Here is a 16,988-nt window from a genome sequence, read left to right as displayed (position 1 = left end):
TATAAGGTCTGTATTATACACAGCAGCCTTTAGTCACATTTTCCATTCTCACCTGACCCTTCGTCATCATTCATTCATTTTTCCCCCCTTTACTTCAGTTTCTTCTTTCTTTTCTGTGACTTTACTTCCACTCAGACGCACAGCGAACAACAATAACATCTGGAAAATGATTAATGATACATACAGTAGACACTTGCTTTCCTCATGAGGTCTGCTTTTAAGCTTCCTGTTGGTTGCTGGCAAACACTCAATGTACAGTTTGTAAATCACAACATGATTATGTTAGAATGAGATTTAATATTGCAGCCAAAACCTTTTCAGGATAAGCCCTCAAGCCATTAATCCTTGTGTATTGGAACTTTCTAACACTGTTATATTTGTATTTTTAGTTTTGAATGTGTGTAAATGACTTGAAGGAGGAATATTAGAGTTAAATTAGATTGATGTATTTTTGTTACTTTTTGAGAAACAAAAGAAACTTATGGCCCTTGAGCAGATTGTAGAAATGTTATATATTGTAGCTTCACATGGAAACCATCTATCATTCATGCTCTATCTGTCTCTCAGTCTGTGTCTCACTTTCTTCAAGTGACTGACTGTATTAGCTGCTCTGATTGATAGTTATGTAAACCACCAGTGAGTACAATGGAAGATCGGTTAACCACAAATACCTGTTGAAAGACTTTCAACTGAAACCAGCATGTAATGTCAGCGGTGTTTGCAGACTTTTAGTCTCATTAACTGTTACTGAAATGATGGCCTGACACTTAGTTTTACAGGATCAGCTGTAATATGTGTAATTGACTGAGACACCGTTTGGAAAGAACCACCTGGTGAAAAACACTGTTCCTTACACTCTGTTGACACAAAGTGTATAAATGATCTTGTAACAGTGTCAATTAGAGGGAAACTTAATGACAGAGATAATGATTGAACTCTGACTTTCCATTATCCTGTAATTGAAGGCTGTTTAATTAGCTGTTGCCACTAACTTGCATCACTGTGTCAGTCTAAATGCTATCTAGTCTTAAATGTGAATAAAATGTCAGTTGGAATCATTAAAATGCCAACTACCAATTATTTCCAGCACTGATCAATCTTCCTCTAATTATTCTATATAAAATTTCCCAGATTCTATGATGACTCAGAGATAACGTTTCTATATATCTTCTTCTGTCCACAAACAAGAACAAGAAATTCAATGTAACGTTACATAAAACGGGCAAAAAAGCAGCCAATCCTCACATTGGAGAAACTGCAACCATAGAATGTTTGGAGGTTTTACATAAAAATCACTATCAATTAATCGATTATCAAAATTCCTACTTGACCGTATTTAAATGGTTATTTTATGTCTTATTGAGTCTTACCTCACAGATAGTTTGTTGTCCAGGTTGTGAAAGTTCCATCTCCACTTCAACATAAGGAAGGTGAACAGAAATCTCTTTTGTAGTTTGTGTTCAAAGCTTTGAAAAGGTTTTTTGCCATGTTAGCAGCTGACTGATATATCTTGACAACTCTTATATGGATTGCTCTGAAATGTTATACAGACACTGGTGTTCCCCACAGGATGAATATAACTGACTTTGGCACTTTTAACCATCATGTGGTTAAAATTCCATAACATCCTACATGAGATTTGCTATATTATCACAATCCCATCAGTCAGTCTCAGTTGTATTTAGTGCAAATTAGCAAATGCTAACCTGCTACCACTCCAAACCAAACATGATAAACATTGTAAACATTGTACTTGCTGAACATCATCATTGTGAGCATGCTGACATTAGCATTTAGTAGGCCTGTCATGATAACTACCAACTTTAATGGACGATATATTGTCTCAGAAATAATCGCGATAAACGATATTATTGTCATTTGAAGATCATTTTATACCACTGATATAATGATAATATAATGGCATAATAATGCAAGGAGGGGTGTGGGGGGTGTGTGGGGGGGGGGGCTATGTTTCTTGGCCAAACTGAGCTTTAAATAACCTGTAATGTTCTCTCCTTGTCTACCTACAGCTGAAGTGATGGCACACCTCTACACTCTGTAGGACGTTTTTGTAACAGTGTGAGAGTAAAGCAGGGTGTTACTGCAAAATAGAGTGAAAAACATCAATTGTCAGTTGGGAAAAGTATAGCTTATTACTGAGAGAGAGACATGTCATAATGATAATAATGATAATAATCACAACGACATGAGTGGAGAGAGACGAGAGAGAAAAAAAGCAGAATAAGGCCAAAAAGGGATAAGGAGCTTACTGTAGTCTGACTGTGGTAGCTGTTTGTGTGTTTGTACACTGGTGAGAGAAGGAGGGAGGGAGGGAGTGGTTGGGACACTCACAATTTAGTTAATTTGGTGTCTTGTCTAAAAGCAGCCAGTCTGAAAGACAGTGAATCATCGAGTCTGCACAGCCTGACTCAAAACCACCTGCGCCGTCTGTCGTTTGGTTGCTGTTGACGCGACAACGGGAGCACGTTAGCGGTCGTGGCACACACACCAGTTCTCACGTGTCCGCTGTTCAATTTGAGTCGACCGGAATTTCAACCATCGTGAGACCCTAAAAAGTCGAGACCAAATAAAAAAAACAAAAAAGAAAAGATGAAAATTACAGGACGCCGCTCTGGTGAAACTATAAAACAATATGACTCAATGGGAGGAACAGGAGGGAAACCCAAACTGTTCTATTACTGTGCTGTTTGGGATACAAGTAAACATAACATTGATATCAATTACACAGAACAAGCCAGCTGCTCTCACATCACATGTAATGACAGTTTTCTAAAAACGTCAATGGAAAACATAAAATTTGTCTCCGAGTTTAAAAACAGAGATTTCCAGTAAATGGATGTTTATCTGAAACTGTGTTAACACCCACAAGCTCACCTCAAGTGTGTGTGTGTGTGTGTGTGTGTGTGTGTGTGTGTGTGTTATTTCCTATACTTTTTATCATGTATATCTACAGCTACACAAGCTTTAACAAAGGCAGCATTCCTGTCTGATAGTGACACTGCTAGATTAGTCATTAAGTCCATTAATAGACTAAATCAAATTAATCTTTAGCTATTTAATGATTTATTAATCGTTTAAAGGATAAATTCCAACTTTTTGAAGCATATCTTCAAACAGTACTGGCATGCCCATATGTACATTGAAATAGTACATCTGAGCATGGGAGTATTATGATGGTCATTTTTTAGATAGTGTATTTTTTGTAATTTTCTTATATTTTCTAGACAAAAAGATGAATCTACTAATCAAGAAAATAAAGGCCAAGGTGATGTCTTGACATAGCTTGTTTGGTCAGATTAATGGCTACTAAAAATAATAATTATTTCCAGTTCTAGACACTGAGCTGCTGTCTCTCTTCATGGTACAGAATAGGACTGTGGCTGTACTTTCTTTGATGCATTTCAAATTTTTTGTTTTTGCATTCAAACCTGATGAAGAACTGGTTCTTGATTTATAGACATATCAGAGATAACACTGCAGAGTGTTACACACACTCAGCCAGCACTTTATGAGAAATACCATACCGATACTGGGCAGGCCTCCCAGTATTTGCTCTCAAAACAGCCTCAGTTCTTCGTGGCATGGATTCAAGATGTTGGAAACGGTCCTTTTTTAGATGACAATAGAAATCATTTGAAAGATAGCTGTTGTTTAGATGTGCAAAAGTGCAGTGTGACGCATTTAAGAGTCTTATGGCTTGTGGGGAAAAAGCACTTTCTGGTTGTTCTTGATTTGATGGATCGATATCTCCTTCCAGACGACAGGAGATCGAACAGTCCATGGGGGGAGTACATCTGTCTGTGTAAATGTCCCCAATGGCAGGGAGTGAGACCCACAATGACCTTCTCAACCCCCCCCCCCCATACCAGGAAGAGATGCAGCTTATCGTATATAGATGGTGGTGAGGAAGCGCATCCTCTACTGTGCTTTCTTGACCATGTGTGTGATGTTCAGGGACTATAGGACAGATCCTCTGTGATGTGAACACCAAGGAATTTTGTGCTGCTGACCAGTGTTGGGAAATGTTACTTTTAAAAGTAACTAATTACATTACAATCCAGACCGTACCATCTGTGACTGTACCATCATCACACAGCCAAGTCTGGCCAATAAGCTGTAAATCTTTATACTAACAACCTTACATAAAAAACAGTAAAAGTGGCTTCTCATACATATGCCCACATAAAAGTTATAAAATAACATATAGGCATTTCAAACACATACCTACGTATAATATAAGGTGGTAAATAAAAGTAAAAATAATAGCTTAAACAGAATAAATATAATGTATAAAATCAACATTTTATTGCATCAGGGTGAAGATGACAACAAAATGACAAAAGTGAGTTAAAGGCTTCTTTTAATCCCAAAAGTGTTGTGCAGGATTCAGGCGTGATGACACTCATTGTCATCCTCATAAAACCAGTTTGAGATCACTTTTACTTTGTGTCACGGTGCATCATCATGCTGGAAACAGCCATTACAAGACTAGACCCGTAAATCGTGCCCATAAAGGGATGCACACGGTCAGCAACAATACTCAAGACAAAACTGTGGTATTCAAACCACGATTGATCAGTAATAAAGGAGCTCAAAGCGTGCCAAAAAAGCAATTCCAGCACCCATTTAAAAACACCAGAAGCAATGGGCTGGACTGTTGACACAAGACAAGGTTGGGTCTACGTGGATTCATGCTGGAATTGCGGTCTCCTGCTGTTGTTGCCAATCCCAAGATGCTTTTGTGCTCACCGCAGTTGTAAAGAGTAGTTAGCTGATGTAGCCTTTCAGTTCCAACAAGTCTGGCCATATTTTCACTGACACAACAGAAACAAAATGACAGTGACTCTGCTTTTTCTTTGTTTGTTTGTTTGGGGTTTTTTTATGTCATTGTATACTTAACACATACAATGATTTTCCCTTTAGATTGTGCTGTTTTCCTTTACTTATGGATATGGATCAAGTATGGCAAATATAAAATTAGGTTCTTATTGGATCTGAAGAGTCATCGGGTAGCAATACAAGGTTCAGTATCTTGCCCAAGGACCCTTCCACATGTGGCTTGGAGGAACGGGGAATCAAACCACCGATCATCCGATTAGTGGACGACCCATTGTACCTCCTGAGCCACAGCTGGCCAGAGTAGATTGGGACAATAGAACAGAATTTATAATAACAAGATTTCAGTGTGTTTGGACAACCTTGATGATAAAGTATTTTGTCAAGAAGTGAGACAATACTGAGAGATGTGCAGAGATGTACTTGTTAAGATAGAGCAGAGAGAGAGAGAGAGAGAATAGAACTCGCTCTTCCTGTCTGCTTCCACGAGCCACCTGTCCACTACACACACAGAGCCGGACTGTAATGAATGAAATGAAAAGGAGAATTAGAGAGGAGGAAAATGAAACAGAAAGCGAGCGCTCTGTCTCCACAGGAAATCATCTGCCGAGCGTTTGATGATTGTTTATTTGAACGTAACCATCGCCAATCAATCAGAAAATGATGTTTTATTTCTCATTCACTGCTCCCGCACTCATTCGCGCTCCATCTCTCTTTTTCTCTCATCTTTTTAAAAGTGAGTCAGGAAGTCGACAGCAAAGCATAATTTCACTTTTAACTTTATCTTCCTTTATCCTCCTCCTCTATTGGCTGACTGGATAATTCATGAAGAAGCAGCTGTACAGATGTTCTTGGACATGCTCGATCAGTTCACATGATGATAGCCTTGAAGTTTGACAGCTAACTAAAGTTGTAAACATAGATGATTGACAAGTATGGCAAGGAAAGAGTGCACCTTCTCTTAAAATGTCAGTGTTTTTTGGTCAGTTTATTAATTCATTTTTAGTTGATCTTTATATCAAATACAGTCTCAGTGTCCATTAAACCTTTTGTATTCTAGGTTTAGTCTTTTCAGAGTTTTGCAATTTACAGTGAGCCATATTCTATCTTGTCAACTCGCTGCCTTTAAATGAGGAAAATTGGAGAAAATTGGATTTGATTTGAAAGTGTTAGCAACTAAATGACATTTCAGCTGTCAAATCTCTACAGCAGGCATGTCCAAACTATTCCATAAAGGGCTTGGTGCTTGGAGGTTTTTGTTCCAACCTATCAAGATCACACAATTCGACCAATCTAATATCTGAAGACTGTGATGAGTTGATTAAATGAGTCAATCCTAGTGTGCTGCTGCTTGGTTGGTATGAAAACCTGCAGCCACATGAACCCTTATGGAACAGTTTGGACCCATCTGCTCTACACTGTACTCAGAGAGGAACCTTTATCATATTAGTATTGGATCAAATGTAATAAGATAAAAATAAACCTCATAAAAACTAAAAGGGATTTATCTCTGCCTGGTTACACTAATGTAAAATATCAAATTCCAGTTGTAGTATGAGGGTTAAAAAATCCACAGAAAACTCCAGAAAAAGCTGAAATAAATTCTGTGCTGCTGTCTCACTACTCCACCTGCTGGTCAGAGCAGAACACTACACTGTCTGCTTTTTCTATCCTCTCTCTCTTTTCTATCCTTTCTGCCCTTCTGTTCACTTACCATCATGTCCTTTTTTAAGGTGGTTTAATCAGTGCTGTGAGACACGTAGTCTTCACTCTGTTCTGGAACATTCCCTAATAGAAATTGTGTCTCTTGTCACAGTCACAGACGAGGATACGGTCAAGAGGTACTACGCAAAGTTTGAAGAGAAGTTCTTCCAGACGTGTGAAAAGGAACTGGCCAAGATCAACACCTTCTACTCAGGTAATGACTACGATAAATGGTAAAAGGACTGTACTTCCTCTTTTACTCTACATGTCACATTCACCCATTCACTCACATATTCACAGACCATTGGTTCAGCCATCGGGAGCAATTTGGGGTTATAAGTCTCTTGCCCAAGGACACATTGACATGCAGAGGCGGGGAATTGAACCACCAATCTTCCAAATAGCCTGAGCCCCTAATACCAGTTCACTTTATACACACACACACGCTACAAGGGTTTCCCATACATTAATTTATTTGTAGTGACGCGTGCCAATAAAACTTTGGCTGCCACAGATTGATTTTCTATTTTTGGAGCTGTGCAGTCTCTCCCTCTTTTGCTCTTGCTCTTGCTCTCTCTCTCTCTCTCTCTCTCTCTCTCTCTCTCTCTCTCTCTCTCTCTCTCTCTCTCTCTCTCTCTCTCTCTCTCTGTCTCTGTCTCTGTCTCTCTCTCTCTGTCTCTCTCTCTCTCTCTCTCTCTCATATACTCCCAACAGGCGCAGACACACCTGCACACTCACCCCCCCCCTCCCCTGCTGCACACCAACACCCTCCTCTCACCTCTCTCTCTGAGCTTTTACCCTCCAGTACATCACACCATCTTCACTTGAGAGGAACAGTTGTGTTGACCATAAGCACGCAAAGACTTATTTTCTTTTACTGCAGCATTTTTAATAAAGAGATGCTTAAATCATACACATTTAAAACACACACACAGCCACCACCACAAATAGTCTGATTCTTGTTGAAACACTATGCCACTATACTAGAAAGCATTTATTTCCACATAGCTGCTCCGTTTGTGCGTATTGTTGTGCTCTAGCTTTCTATCTGTGAAAATCATCCTCCTGCAGAAAAGCTGGCTGAGGCTCAGCGTCGATTTGCCACGCTGCAGAACGAGCTGCAGTCATCGTTGGACGCCCAGAGGGAGAGCATGGCGAACGGGCGGGGCCTGAGGAGGAGGAAGACGGTGTTCGCCCTGTCGCAGCAGGAGAGATGCAAACACCGAAACATAAAAGACCTGCAGCTGGCCTTCTCCGAGTTCTACCTCAGCCTCATACTGCTGCAGAACTATCAGGTGCACATTCTCACACACACACACACACACACACACACACACACACCTACCTAATCTCACAGTAACAGATTTTCTCATCATCTTTTTCTCAGTTTCCCCCCTGAGATCCTTAAATCTTTGTAGGATGAACAAGTATAAGAAACAAAGAAAGGCAAAGAAGAAAAGAACATTTTAACATTTTTATTCCATGAACCGTCATAACAACAGAGTGATTAAACACACTGTGTATATCAACTCTTTGTACCCAACAGATTTGCATAAAATGTTGCAGTCCTTAATCTCTAACTCATAACACTGTCAAACCACAACACACGCACACACACACACACACACACACTGTAATATTCAGCAGAACCTACCCACCTACGAACATGTAAATGATGTAAATCCAGAATAAAAATCATAGAAACTGATGCTTTTTATAATTTTACAACTCTGACCTTTTCTCCAGATGATTTTACACCTACATGCCTGTGTGTAAACCACAAGTGTTATGAAGCAAATGCAGAATTGAACTTTACATAGTAATTTCAGCATGATCACAACCACGATGATATCAATCAGATCTAGGTCACTGTACTGATGCCTCGCCAACTAATACAGAACAGCTACAAACCTCACAAATCAATCAGAGTGATCAATTCATATTGTATTTTCTTGTTTTGGTACTAATAATACATGATCTGACATTATCCATCCAACATTCAGGGCTTTTTATGGGGGGAGGACTCAGCAGGCACACATTTCTCAGTTCTCTGAAACTTACACTAAAATGAGAAAAGGTGGTCCACCTTAAAGGGTAGTCCACCTTAAGTGAGCCTGGTCAGGTTAGGCTAAGCCATTAACTAACGCACTGTGGCCTGTGCCTATACATTAAATCAGAACATGTACATTAACATTTTCTCCTGCAGCATGTATACAACTCACATACAAAAAGCAAAGCTGAGCTAAAAGGAGAGTGAATATTAAGCTCATGTTCATCAGGTAACCAATCCAGAACCAAGACTTCAAATAAATGCTAATGTTGATGTGTGCGTGTGTGTGCAATTGTGTGTGTTGGCCAACTCTTTATAAATAATAACCTGTTTGTACACTAAGTCATTGTTCACCAACTTTATAAGGTGTTAAATGTGCTCTTTACAGCTTTCCTGCTGCTCACAAGTGACAAAACAGATGCAAATAAACAGATGCAGTTAGAAATAATAGATGATGATGATGATGATGTTGATGATGATAATAATAATAATGATGATAATGAATGTTTTGTAACTGGATGTGATTATTTTGATGTGTCAGTAGAGTTAGAGCAGGGTGATAATGCTTGTTCAGCCTGCATCCAATCTACTTTATTCAACACAGATGTACCACATGTGGAGAAGCCTTTTCACATCATCAGCTGTGTTTGACAGCTTTGTTTCTTTCATCCTTCATTAATCTCCTCTTTCTCTCTCTCTCTCTCTGCCTGTCTGTCTGTCTGTCTATCTGTCTCTCTGTCTGTCTGTCTCTCTCTCTCTCTCTCTCTCTCTCTCTCTCTCTCTCTCTCTCTCTGTCTCTGTCTCTCTCTCTCTCTCTCTCTCTCTCTGTCTCTCTCTGTCTCTCTCTCTCTGTCTGTCTCTCTCTCTCTGTAGAACCTGAACTTCACAGGTTTCAGAAAGATCCTGAAGAAGCATGATAAGATTTTGGAGACGTCGAGGGGGGCCGACTGGAGGGTGGCCCATGTTGAAGTGGCTCCTTTTTACACATGCAAGAAAATCACACAGCTCATTTCTGAGACTGAGGTATACACACACACACACACACACACACACACACACACACACACACATTGATTTATTGGTGCAGCGTTGGCATTTTATTTAAGAACAGTACTGCTAAAGAAGGTTTAACATGGTCCATCATAAAGAACATATCTTGTCTCTTCTCTTTCAGGCACTGGTCACAACAGAGTTGGAAGGAGGTGACAGGCAGAGGGCCATGAAGAGGCTGAGAGTACCTCCTCTGGGAGCAGCACAGGTCAGACACACAAACACACACACACACACACACACACACACACACACTTACTGATAGATACTTATAATAAACTTCCTATCCTCTGCTGCCACCTTTACAGCACAAAATCCAACGTTGTGTTCATCAAATGGTTGATTTAACTGCAGACAGCCATGATCTTTGAGTATTTGCCTCAGTGTTTAGATGCAGTATAAATTGAATCTTTACACGTAATCACTATTAGATTTGCTTTATGGCATGATGGATTGTGGACAAGTCCTCAACAGAAACCTCTGCTCTCCTTATCACAAAATGAAACTCTTTTTCTCAACTTTCCCATCCTAATCCTTAATTGAAACAGAAAGGTAAGACAAGCAGGTTTATTTCCAAACACTGAATCAAGTCAAAGTGCTTTATAATACTCTGTTTTGTTTTAGACAAACTAAAATTGCAATATGAAGAAGAAAGTGTTATTTGATTTTCAGTTTAAAGTCACAGAATGAAAGAGTCACGTTGTCTTTTCTGGTTTGTACATGAAATAAAAATAAGTGCAAGAAAACAAAACAGGAAAACAGCTGTTGATTTAATTAGTGTGAAAGCAGAGGTTGTTATAGGTCAGCAGCAACACAGTCCCTATTAACAGCTTGTATTGTCATAGTGTGTGAGTTACCTGACCCATCCTATTATTGATTATAAATCATTAATGAGGTTACTGTTGCTGTGCCTGCTGCATAACTGCTCAATTTGCTTCTGTGTGCTGTGTGATCATGGAAGTAAACTGTTATCATTTCTGAATAATAAAGAATGAATGGTTTTACAGTCTGTATGTTCATGTTATCCTGCTCTGAGGTCTTAACAGTGTTGTTTGTTTCTTGCAGCCGGCTCCTGCTTGGACCACCTTTAGAGTCGGACTTTACTGTGGAGTGTTCCTCGTCTTAATGGTCACTGTGATCATTACAGGTAACACACACACACACACACACACACACTCGAACTGCTGTGAAACTTTATAATCATCAAATGACTCAGTTTTCACTTCCTGGATTTTGATTGTCTGTGTGTCCAGACCAAAATATATCTCTATAATAAGCACAACACAGAACAGATGTTTCAGGAAGAAGAAAATAAATCACTGGCTCTTGGGAAAGAGTGACACTTTACTTTTATGTGTCCCCATTGTTTCCTATAATTCCTTGGAACGGATACATAATTGTAGAGTCATTGGAAGTTTCCAAAATATATTTTCAAATTGTTTCTAATTTGATCCATTTTCCAGTTGAGATTTAAACACATCTTTCCTATGAATCCTAAAAAAATGAACTATGTTGTTACACTTTTTGTCTCATTTTAGTACTGTGTCTCTTTCCTTCTATCAAACTCTCTCTCTCTCTCTCTCTCTCTCTCTCTCTCTCTCCCTCCCTCTCTCAATAGGAGCTGTGGTGAAACAAAATACTGATATTTGGCCCATGGTCAGAATCTACAGAGGAGGCTTCCTGTTAATAGAATTCCTCTTCCTGTTAGGTACGCATGCACACGCACACACACATGCTCACTTGCTATTTTGGGAGTGCACTTTATCCGGTCATTCACTTTTAGAAGAGGAAGCTTTGCAAACATAATCATTCCCCATCATCTGTTACAAAACATTAACATTATATAAATTACACTTCCATTTACCCAATGTAATATTTATACACACACACACACACACACACACACACACACACACACACACACACACTTGAAGGAAGCCTCAACCATATACATCTAAAGGGCATCCTCTTCAAATAAGGGTATAAAAACCCCTCCTGTTCTTTGTTTCTATCTTCCAGGCATCAACACGTACGGCTGGAGGCAGGCAGGAGTCAACCACGTACTCATATTTGAACTCAACCCCAGAAACAACCTGTCCCACCAACATCTGTTTGAGGTACCAGCACCCGCATGAAAGTCAAAGCTGGATATTTATGTGTGTATTTCCCCTCAGCTTATGTGATTTATGTGGTGTGTGTGTGTGTGTGTGTGTGTGTTCAGATTGCAGGTCTGCTGGGCGTGCTGTGGTGCGTCAGCCTGCTGTCCTGCCTATTCAGCGAAAGCATCATGGTGCCGATGCAGGCCAACCCTCTGGCTCTCTACGGCTTCTTCCTCCTCTTCCTCATCAACCCCTTCAAGACCTGCTACTATAAGTCACGCTTCTGGCTGCTCAAACTCCTGGTAACTTTTATTTTTTTACTTTTGTGTGAGTGTACAGTATGTTAGATTATCTATCTGAAGAGAATCTCATGAGAATCTCTGTCTCCTCCTCCACAGTTTCGAGTGGTGACGGCTCCGTTTCACCGTGTGGGCTTCGCAGACTTCTGGCTGGCAGACCAGTTGAACTCTCTGGTGGTGGTTCTGATGGATCTGGAGTACATGATCTGTTTCTACAGTTTTGAACTGGACTGGACGCAAAACGATGGACTCATCAAGGGTGAAGGTGAGAATTGTAGAAAAAAAAGATACAGCTTAAAACAGCCACTGTGTGTGAAACATTGTATTTCTTCCAAGTTGTGAACCCTTTGACTGTAAAGTATTATCTCTGCTCAGGTAAAGACGTGTGTAACTCCTACTCCTACGGCGTCCGTGCCGTCATCAAGTGTCTTCCTGCTTGGTTCCGATTCGTCCAGTGTCTGCGCCGTTACCGTGACACCAAACGGGCCTTTCCTCATCTGGTTAATGCTGGGAAATACTCCACTTCCTTCTTTGTTGTTACCTTTGCTGCCCTCTACAGCACACATAAAGAAAAAGGTACATAGTTACGGCTTCATTTTGATATACAGTACATCATCTGAAAAGACATTATGAAAGCCACAATAAGCTGAAATACAAAGTGTTTATTAACTGACACTCTTATTCCACAATTGCCATAAATTCTCAAATTGCAAGCACAGAGAGAACCAGGCTTATAAACTTTCTGAATAAACAAATAACAAATAATTGCAATCGCTCTACTTTCAGTCTTTCATTGGGTGTTAGCTAATGTCACACACTGCACACTTCTTGCACAAAAGATTTAACATAGAGCCTTCCAGCACCTTAAAGGCTGTAATTCTTTTTCAGGAGGTTTTAAATGTAAATTACAAATGTTGCATAGAATAGCATCTAGAATACAATGCTTTATTCCACATATGTTGTCCGCTATATTGCTGATAGTAGACACAGAAACAGGAAAAAAAGGGAAGAGAGAGGGACATGACATGTAACAGAGACTTTACATAAATCTGATTTTGTACCAGCTGTCTAACATCACTCCCCTATCTCTATCTGCTCCCTCTTCAGAAGGATCTGACCCTGATACCCAGATCTTCTTCTACTTGTACATCAGCTGTTTAGTGGTCAGCTCGTGCTACACGCTGATCTGGGATCTGAAGATGGACTGGGGCCTGTTTGACCGCAATGCAGGAGAGAATACCTTCCTACGAGAGGAGATAGTCTACCCACATAAGGTATTTTGGAACCTCTGTGTGTTGACTGATCGCAGTAAATACTAGTTTGACCCTTTCAGTATGAGTTCCTGAGGATATAATTCCTGTGATGATGTGTTGACAGCCGTTGTGTCCTTCCTGTTTTCTCCAGGCTTATTACTACAGTGCCATAGTGGAGGATGTACTGTTGCGCTTTTCGTGGACTTTAACCGTCTCCCTCGGCGCACTCAACAGTTACCATGGCATCTCGGACATACTGTCGACTGTACTGGCCCCATTGGAGGTCTTTAGGTATACACAATTATTATTGAACATAACATATTTAAACTGATGATGTAAGATTTTTCTCAAATCTAGTATGTGATGGTGATTGGCTGACATGAGGACGTTGAAGTTAAAGCATAAAAATGTTTGAATCACAGCAATCACAAATTGGCCGTTGACAGTGAAGTGTGTTTCTCCCTCCCAGGCGTTTTGTGTGGAACTTCTTCCGACTGGAGAATGAGCACCTGAATAACTGTGGTGAGTTCAGGGCTGTCAGAGACATCAGCGTGGCTCCGCTCAATGCCGACGACCAGACCCTGCTGGAGCAGATGATGGACCAGGAGGACGGAGTCAGGAACCGGCAGGGCAAGAAGAGCTGGAAGAGGAGCTACAGCATGAGTCTACGTAGACCACGACTCGCTTCACAGTGAGTCTTAACATGTGAACAGATGAAGGAACAGTGAAGAATCTACGATCCTTCATCATATAAATTGCTTTGTTATTCTTTGTGTTGCTTTGTCGCCATTGTCATTGTGTTTGTCATACAATAAAATCAAAACTGTGCTTTTCACTTCCTTTCATTAATTACTTAGTTGTAACTAAAATGGACCCAAAGCACAGTACCCCTTCTCAGGGTTTTCTGTAAGTTTTGTAACTACACTCATATTGACTGTAGTTACAAAACACATGATGAGGTGGGCGTTTATTACTGAGCATCATCAATCTAAGCCGTGCTGTACAACGACATACTCTAAACACATTCTCCCTTTCCCTTCCCAGGTCCAAGACCCGTGACACCAAAGTTCTGATAGACGACACTGATGATGACTCCTGACATCAGGCCACGCCCCTCGCCTGGGTCCAGAATCTATTCAAAGGAGGGAACTCCACCTCCTAACCGAGGAATTACCCAGCGAGTTGGGCGTTGAACTCTCAAAACCAAGAAAGAGTTGTAAACTCTCATGCCTACGTAATCCTTTCTCAACGCATGAGCCATTGCATGGGTTCAGAACTTATTTCAAGAGAGAAACTTTCACCTCTTGAACAAAAAAAAAACCCAGCAATAAGGCCATCCAACACATAACTTGCTCCTACCTTCAATAATAACAAGGGGTGGGCTTATCACTTAACCTACCTAAGCGGTGGGTGAATAACTAATCTTCCTGTCATTTGCAGCCACCCAGAGGTGGACTCTTTAACTACACCCACCTAACTACACCTCTCAGCCATTGCTTGGGCTTTCCTCAAAGTCTCAGCCTAGCATGAACAACTCAGCTAAATGGAATGCAAGCCGATCACCCTGACAGGAAGTAATCCCTGCTCCCTCTCGGTGCCACAGAACCTCCCACACAGGGAGAAACCGACAACTTCAAGCCTACTCCCGTTGAGGACCAAAAAGGTTTTCTCGCAGCCTTTAGCTATTAGCCTCCACTTACACTCGCTTAGAGAAAGGCCTTCAATAAATGACGTACCATCCGCACCTCAAGAGATCTCAAGTCAGCCTGTAATTTGGACCTCTGAATGAACCTGCTGCCCCTTTCTTCCAATAAGAGACTGAAAAGGGTTGAAAAGTGTCCTCGTCCTCCTCCTCGTTGGCGATCTTTTAGGCCTTGTGACCTTTTCTCTGACCCACTAGACAGACCTTGGCATTTATGCAGGCCAACAGACTATGTCGACAAACATTTGGTAAGGCCAATCAGTTGCTGGCTTGACTCCCTTGCTCTTCAGCTTGCCCCATCAAATCATCACAAAGCTGCCTACTTGCACCTTACATGCTTTAGAAACACACACACACACACACACACACACACACACACACACACACACACACACAGAAACATGCACTTTGTAGGAAGAGTGAATCGGAACAGAATGCCTATCGTGTGTTCATACACACACAACACACAAATAGTGATTTAACATGTTTTCTTGTTCATGGACGAGCAACAGAGTGTCCTCCACTCTACCGTTATTCTTTTTGAGACCCTGGGAAGAGAACACACACATAGACTAGCCATTATTTGTAAACGCGGATGTAAATATGACATGGACCAAAATAGGAGGCAGCGTGCAAAATAATTATTCAGAAAATATGAAATACTCCATTTAAAAAAAAAAAAAAAGAAAGAAAAGAAAGAAAAAGAAAAGTGCTGAGTTCGGACTGTAAAGAACAGCAGCTGAAATGACTGTTGAGCCGCAGAGCTGAGAAGGAATTTAACTTTTTGTTTCCAGAAAAAGATGATCATCTGAATAACCCTTTGGTAACTCCAGTGGAAAAATATCCTCCATCAGGAAATGGTTTTGCTGAATGTATGCCAATTTATTTATGTATTTAGAGTGGGGGAAAGACAACCAAGATATAACCGGTCAGCTCATTTAGGCCTCAGTTTTTGGAAACATCAAATAAGAATGAAGATAAGTCCCATGGTTGTTTTTAAAAAAATATTATCCCATGAAATCTTGATTGAAAAACCGAAGACTTTTGGATTGAACATTGTTGGTTAATGAAACTAATTATTGTGTGTGAAACTGGGGTACAGTCACTTGTCTGTCACACACTCTATAGCTGGTTTGGTGTTTCTGGATCCATGTGAGAGTGAATCTTACATTCACAAGATACACGTTCAGTTTTCACACCAGTTGGTCAAAAGAAATAACACATTGAGATGAAGTCATTTTGATGTATTTGTATATTCAGCATGTAATTTAACCAATCTAAACATTTTTGAGGCTGGATGTTAGTCAGAGAGCATAGAAGGCTTAGTGTTAGTTTATTTCAGTCTTGTCTCAGTTAATTCCTTTTTCTAATGTTACAGATTACACACAATCATCATCACATCGTCTGTATATCGGCACACTCATTTCAGAAACTCTGCCATTGTGTCATTGTGTTAGTCAGACAGCATACAAGGCTTAGTTATTGTTTGTTCCACTTTGATCTCGATGAGTTACTTTTCTAATGTTACAGGTTACACACAATCACCATCACATCGTCTGCATATTGGCGAATTCATTTCAGAAACTCACCACTGTCAGTCTGCGTCATAGAATCATTGGAATCATATCATCCATATATTTTGGTAAAGACAGGTAGTTGTAATTACACTGGAGAAAATGGTTTTGTAAATGTTGGTAACAGAGAGTGCGAAAGATGATAATTTCATTGCTTTAGTTGACAGCCCAAAGTGGGACACTCTTGCGCAGTGCGGTGGTCTAACATCACCTTGTGTTGTGGTCTTAAGTGTCAGAATGACAATCAGAGTAGCTGGCTCTTTTTCACTGTTCTGTTTTAATTCTGGTTGCAGCTGGTTCTGTTTTAATTCTTTCTAGTCACTGCTTTTACTATATAATTTATATTAGCCATTTAATGCAACCTACTCTGCAATAATCTGAATGAGTTTTTTTTAATAGT

The 16,988-nt window shown here is 40.2% G+C and overlaps 1 protein-coding gene across 1 annotated transcript in view; it reads left to right on the top strand.

Annotated features, from left to right (window-relative positions):
- The window catches only part of LOC128369393 (xenotropic and polytropic retrovirus receptor 1 homolog), a 41,900-nt gene extending 25,500 nt beyond the window's left edge, over positions 1–16,400 (top strand). The window contains exons 3-16 of the mRNA XM_053330427.1: positions 6,674–6,775; positions 7,633–7,856; positions 9,485–9,634; positions 9,786–9,869; positions 10,727–10,808; positions 11,280–11,369; positions 11,681–11,778; positions 11,883–12,062; positions 12,159–12,324; positions 12,435–12,635; positions 13,170–13,333; positions 13,464–13,603; positions 13,782–14,003; positions 14,357–16,400. Of these exons, the coding sequence (XP_053186402.1) occupies positions 6,674–6,775; positions 7,633–7,856; positions 9,485–9,634; positions 9,786–9,869; positions 10,727–10,808; positions 11,280–11,369; positions 11,681–11,778; positions 11,883–12,062; positions 12,159–12,324; positions 12,435–12,635; positions 13,170–13,333; positions 13,464–13,603; positions 13,782–14,003; positions 14,357–14,411 (1,958 nt within the window). The 3' untranslated portion in view covers positions 14,412–16,400. The remainder of the gene's footprint in view (positions 1–6,673; positions 6,776–7,632; positions 7,857–9,484; positions 9,635–9,785; positions 9,870–10,726; positions 10,809–11,279; positions 11,370–11,680; positions 11,779–11,882; positions 12,063–12,158; positions 12,325–12,434; positions 12,636–13,169; positions 13,334–13,463; positions 13,604–13,781; positions 14,004–14,356) is intronic.
- Positions 16,401–16,988: the final 588 nt, after the last annotated feature.

The sequence above is a fragment of the Scomber japonicus genome, chromosome 12 (assembly GCF_027409825.1).
Source record: "Scomber japonicus isolate fScoJap1 chromosome 12, fScoJap1.pri, whole genome shotgun sequence".
Taxonomy (NCBI): domain Eukaryota; kingdom Metazoa; phylum Chordata; class Actinopteri; order Scombriformes; family Scombridae; genus Scomber; species Scomber japonicus.
This window is presented reverse-complemented; position numbering and strand designations above follow the sequence as displayed.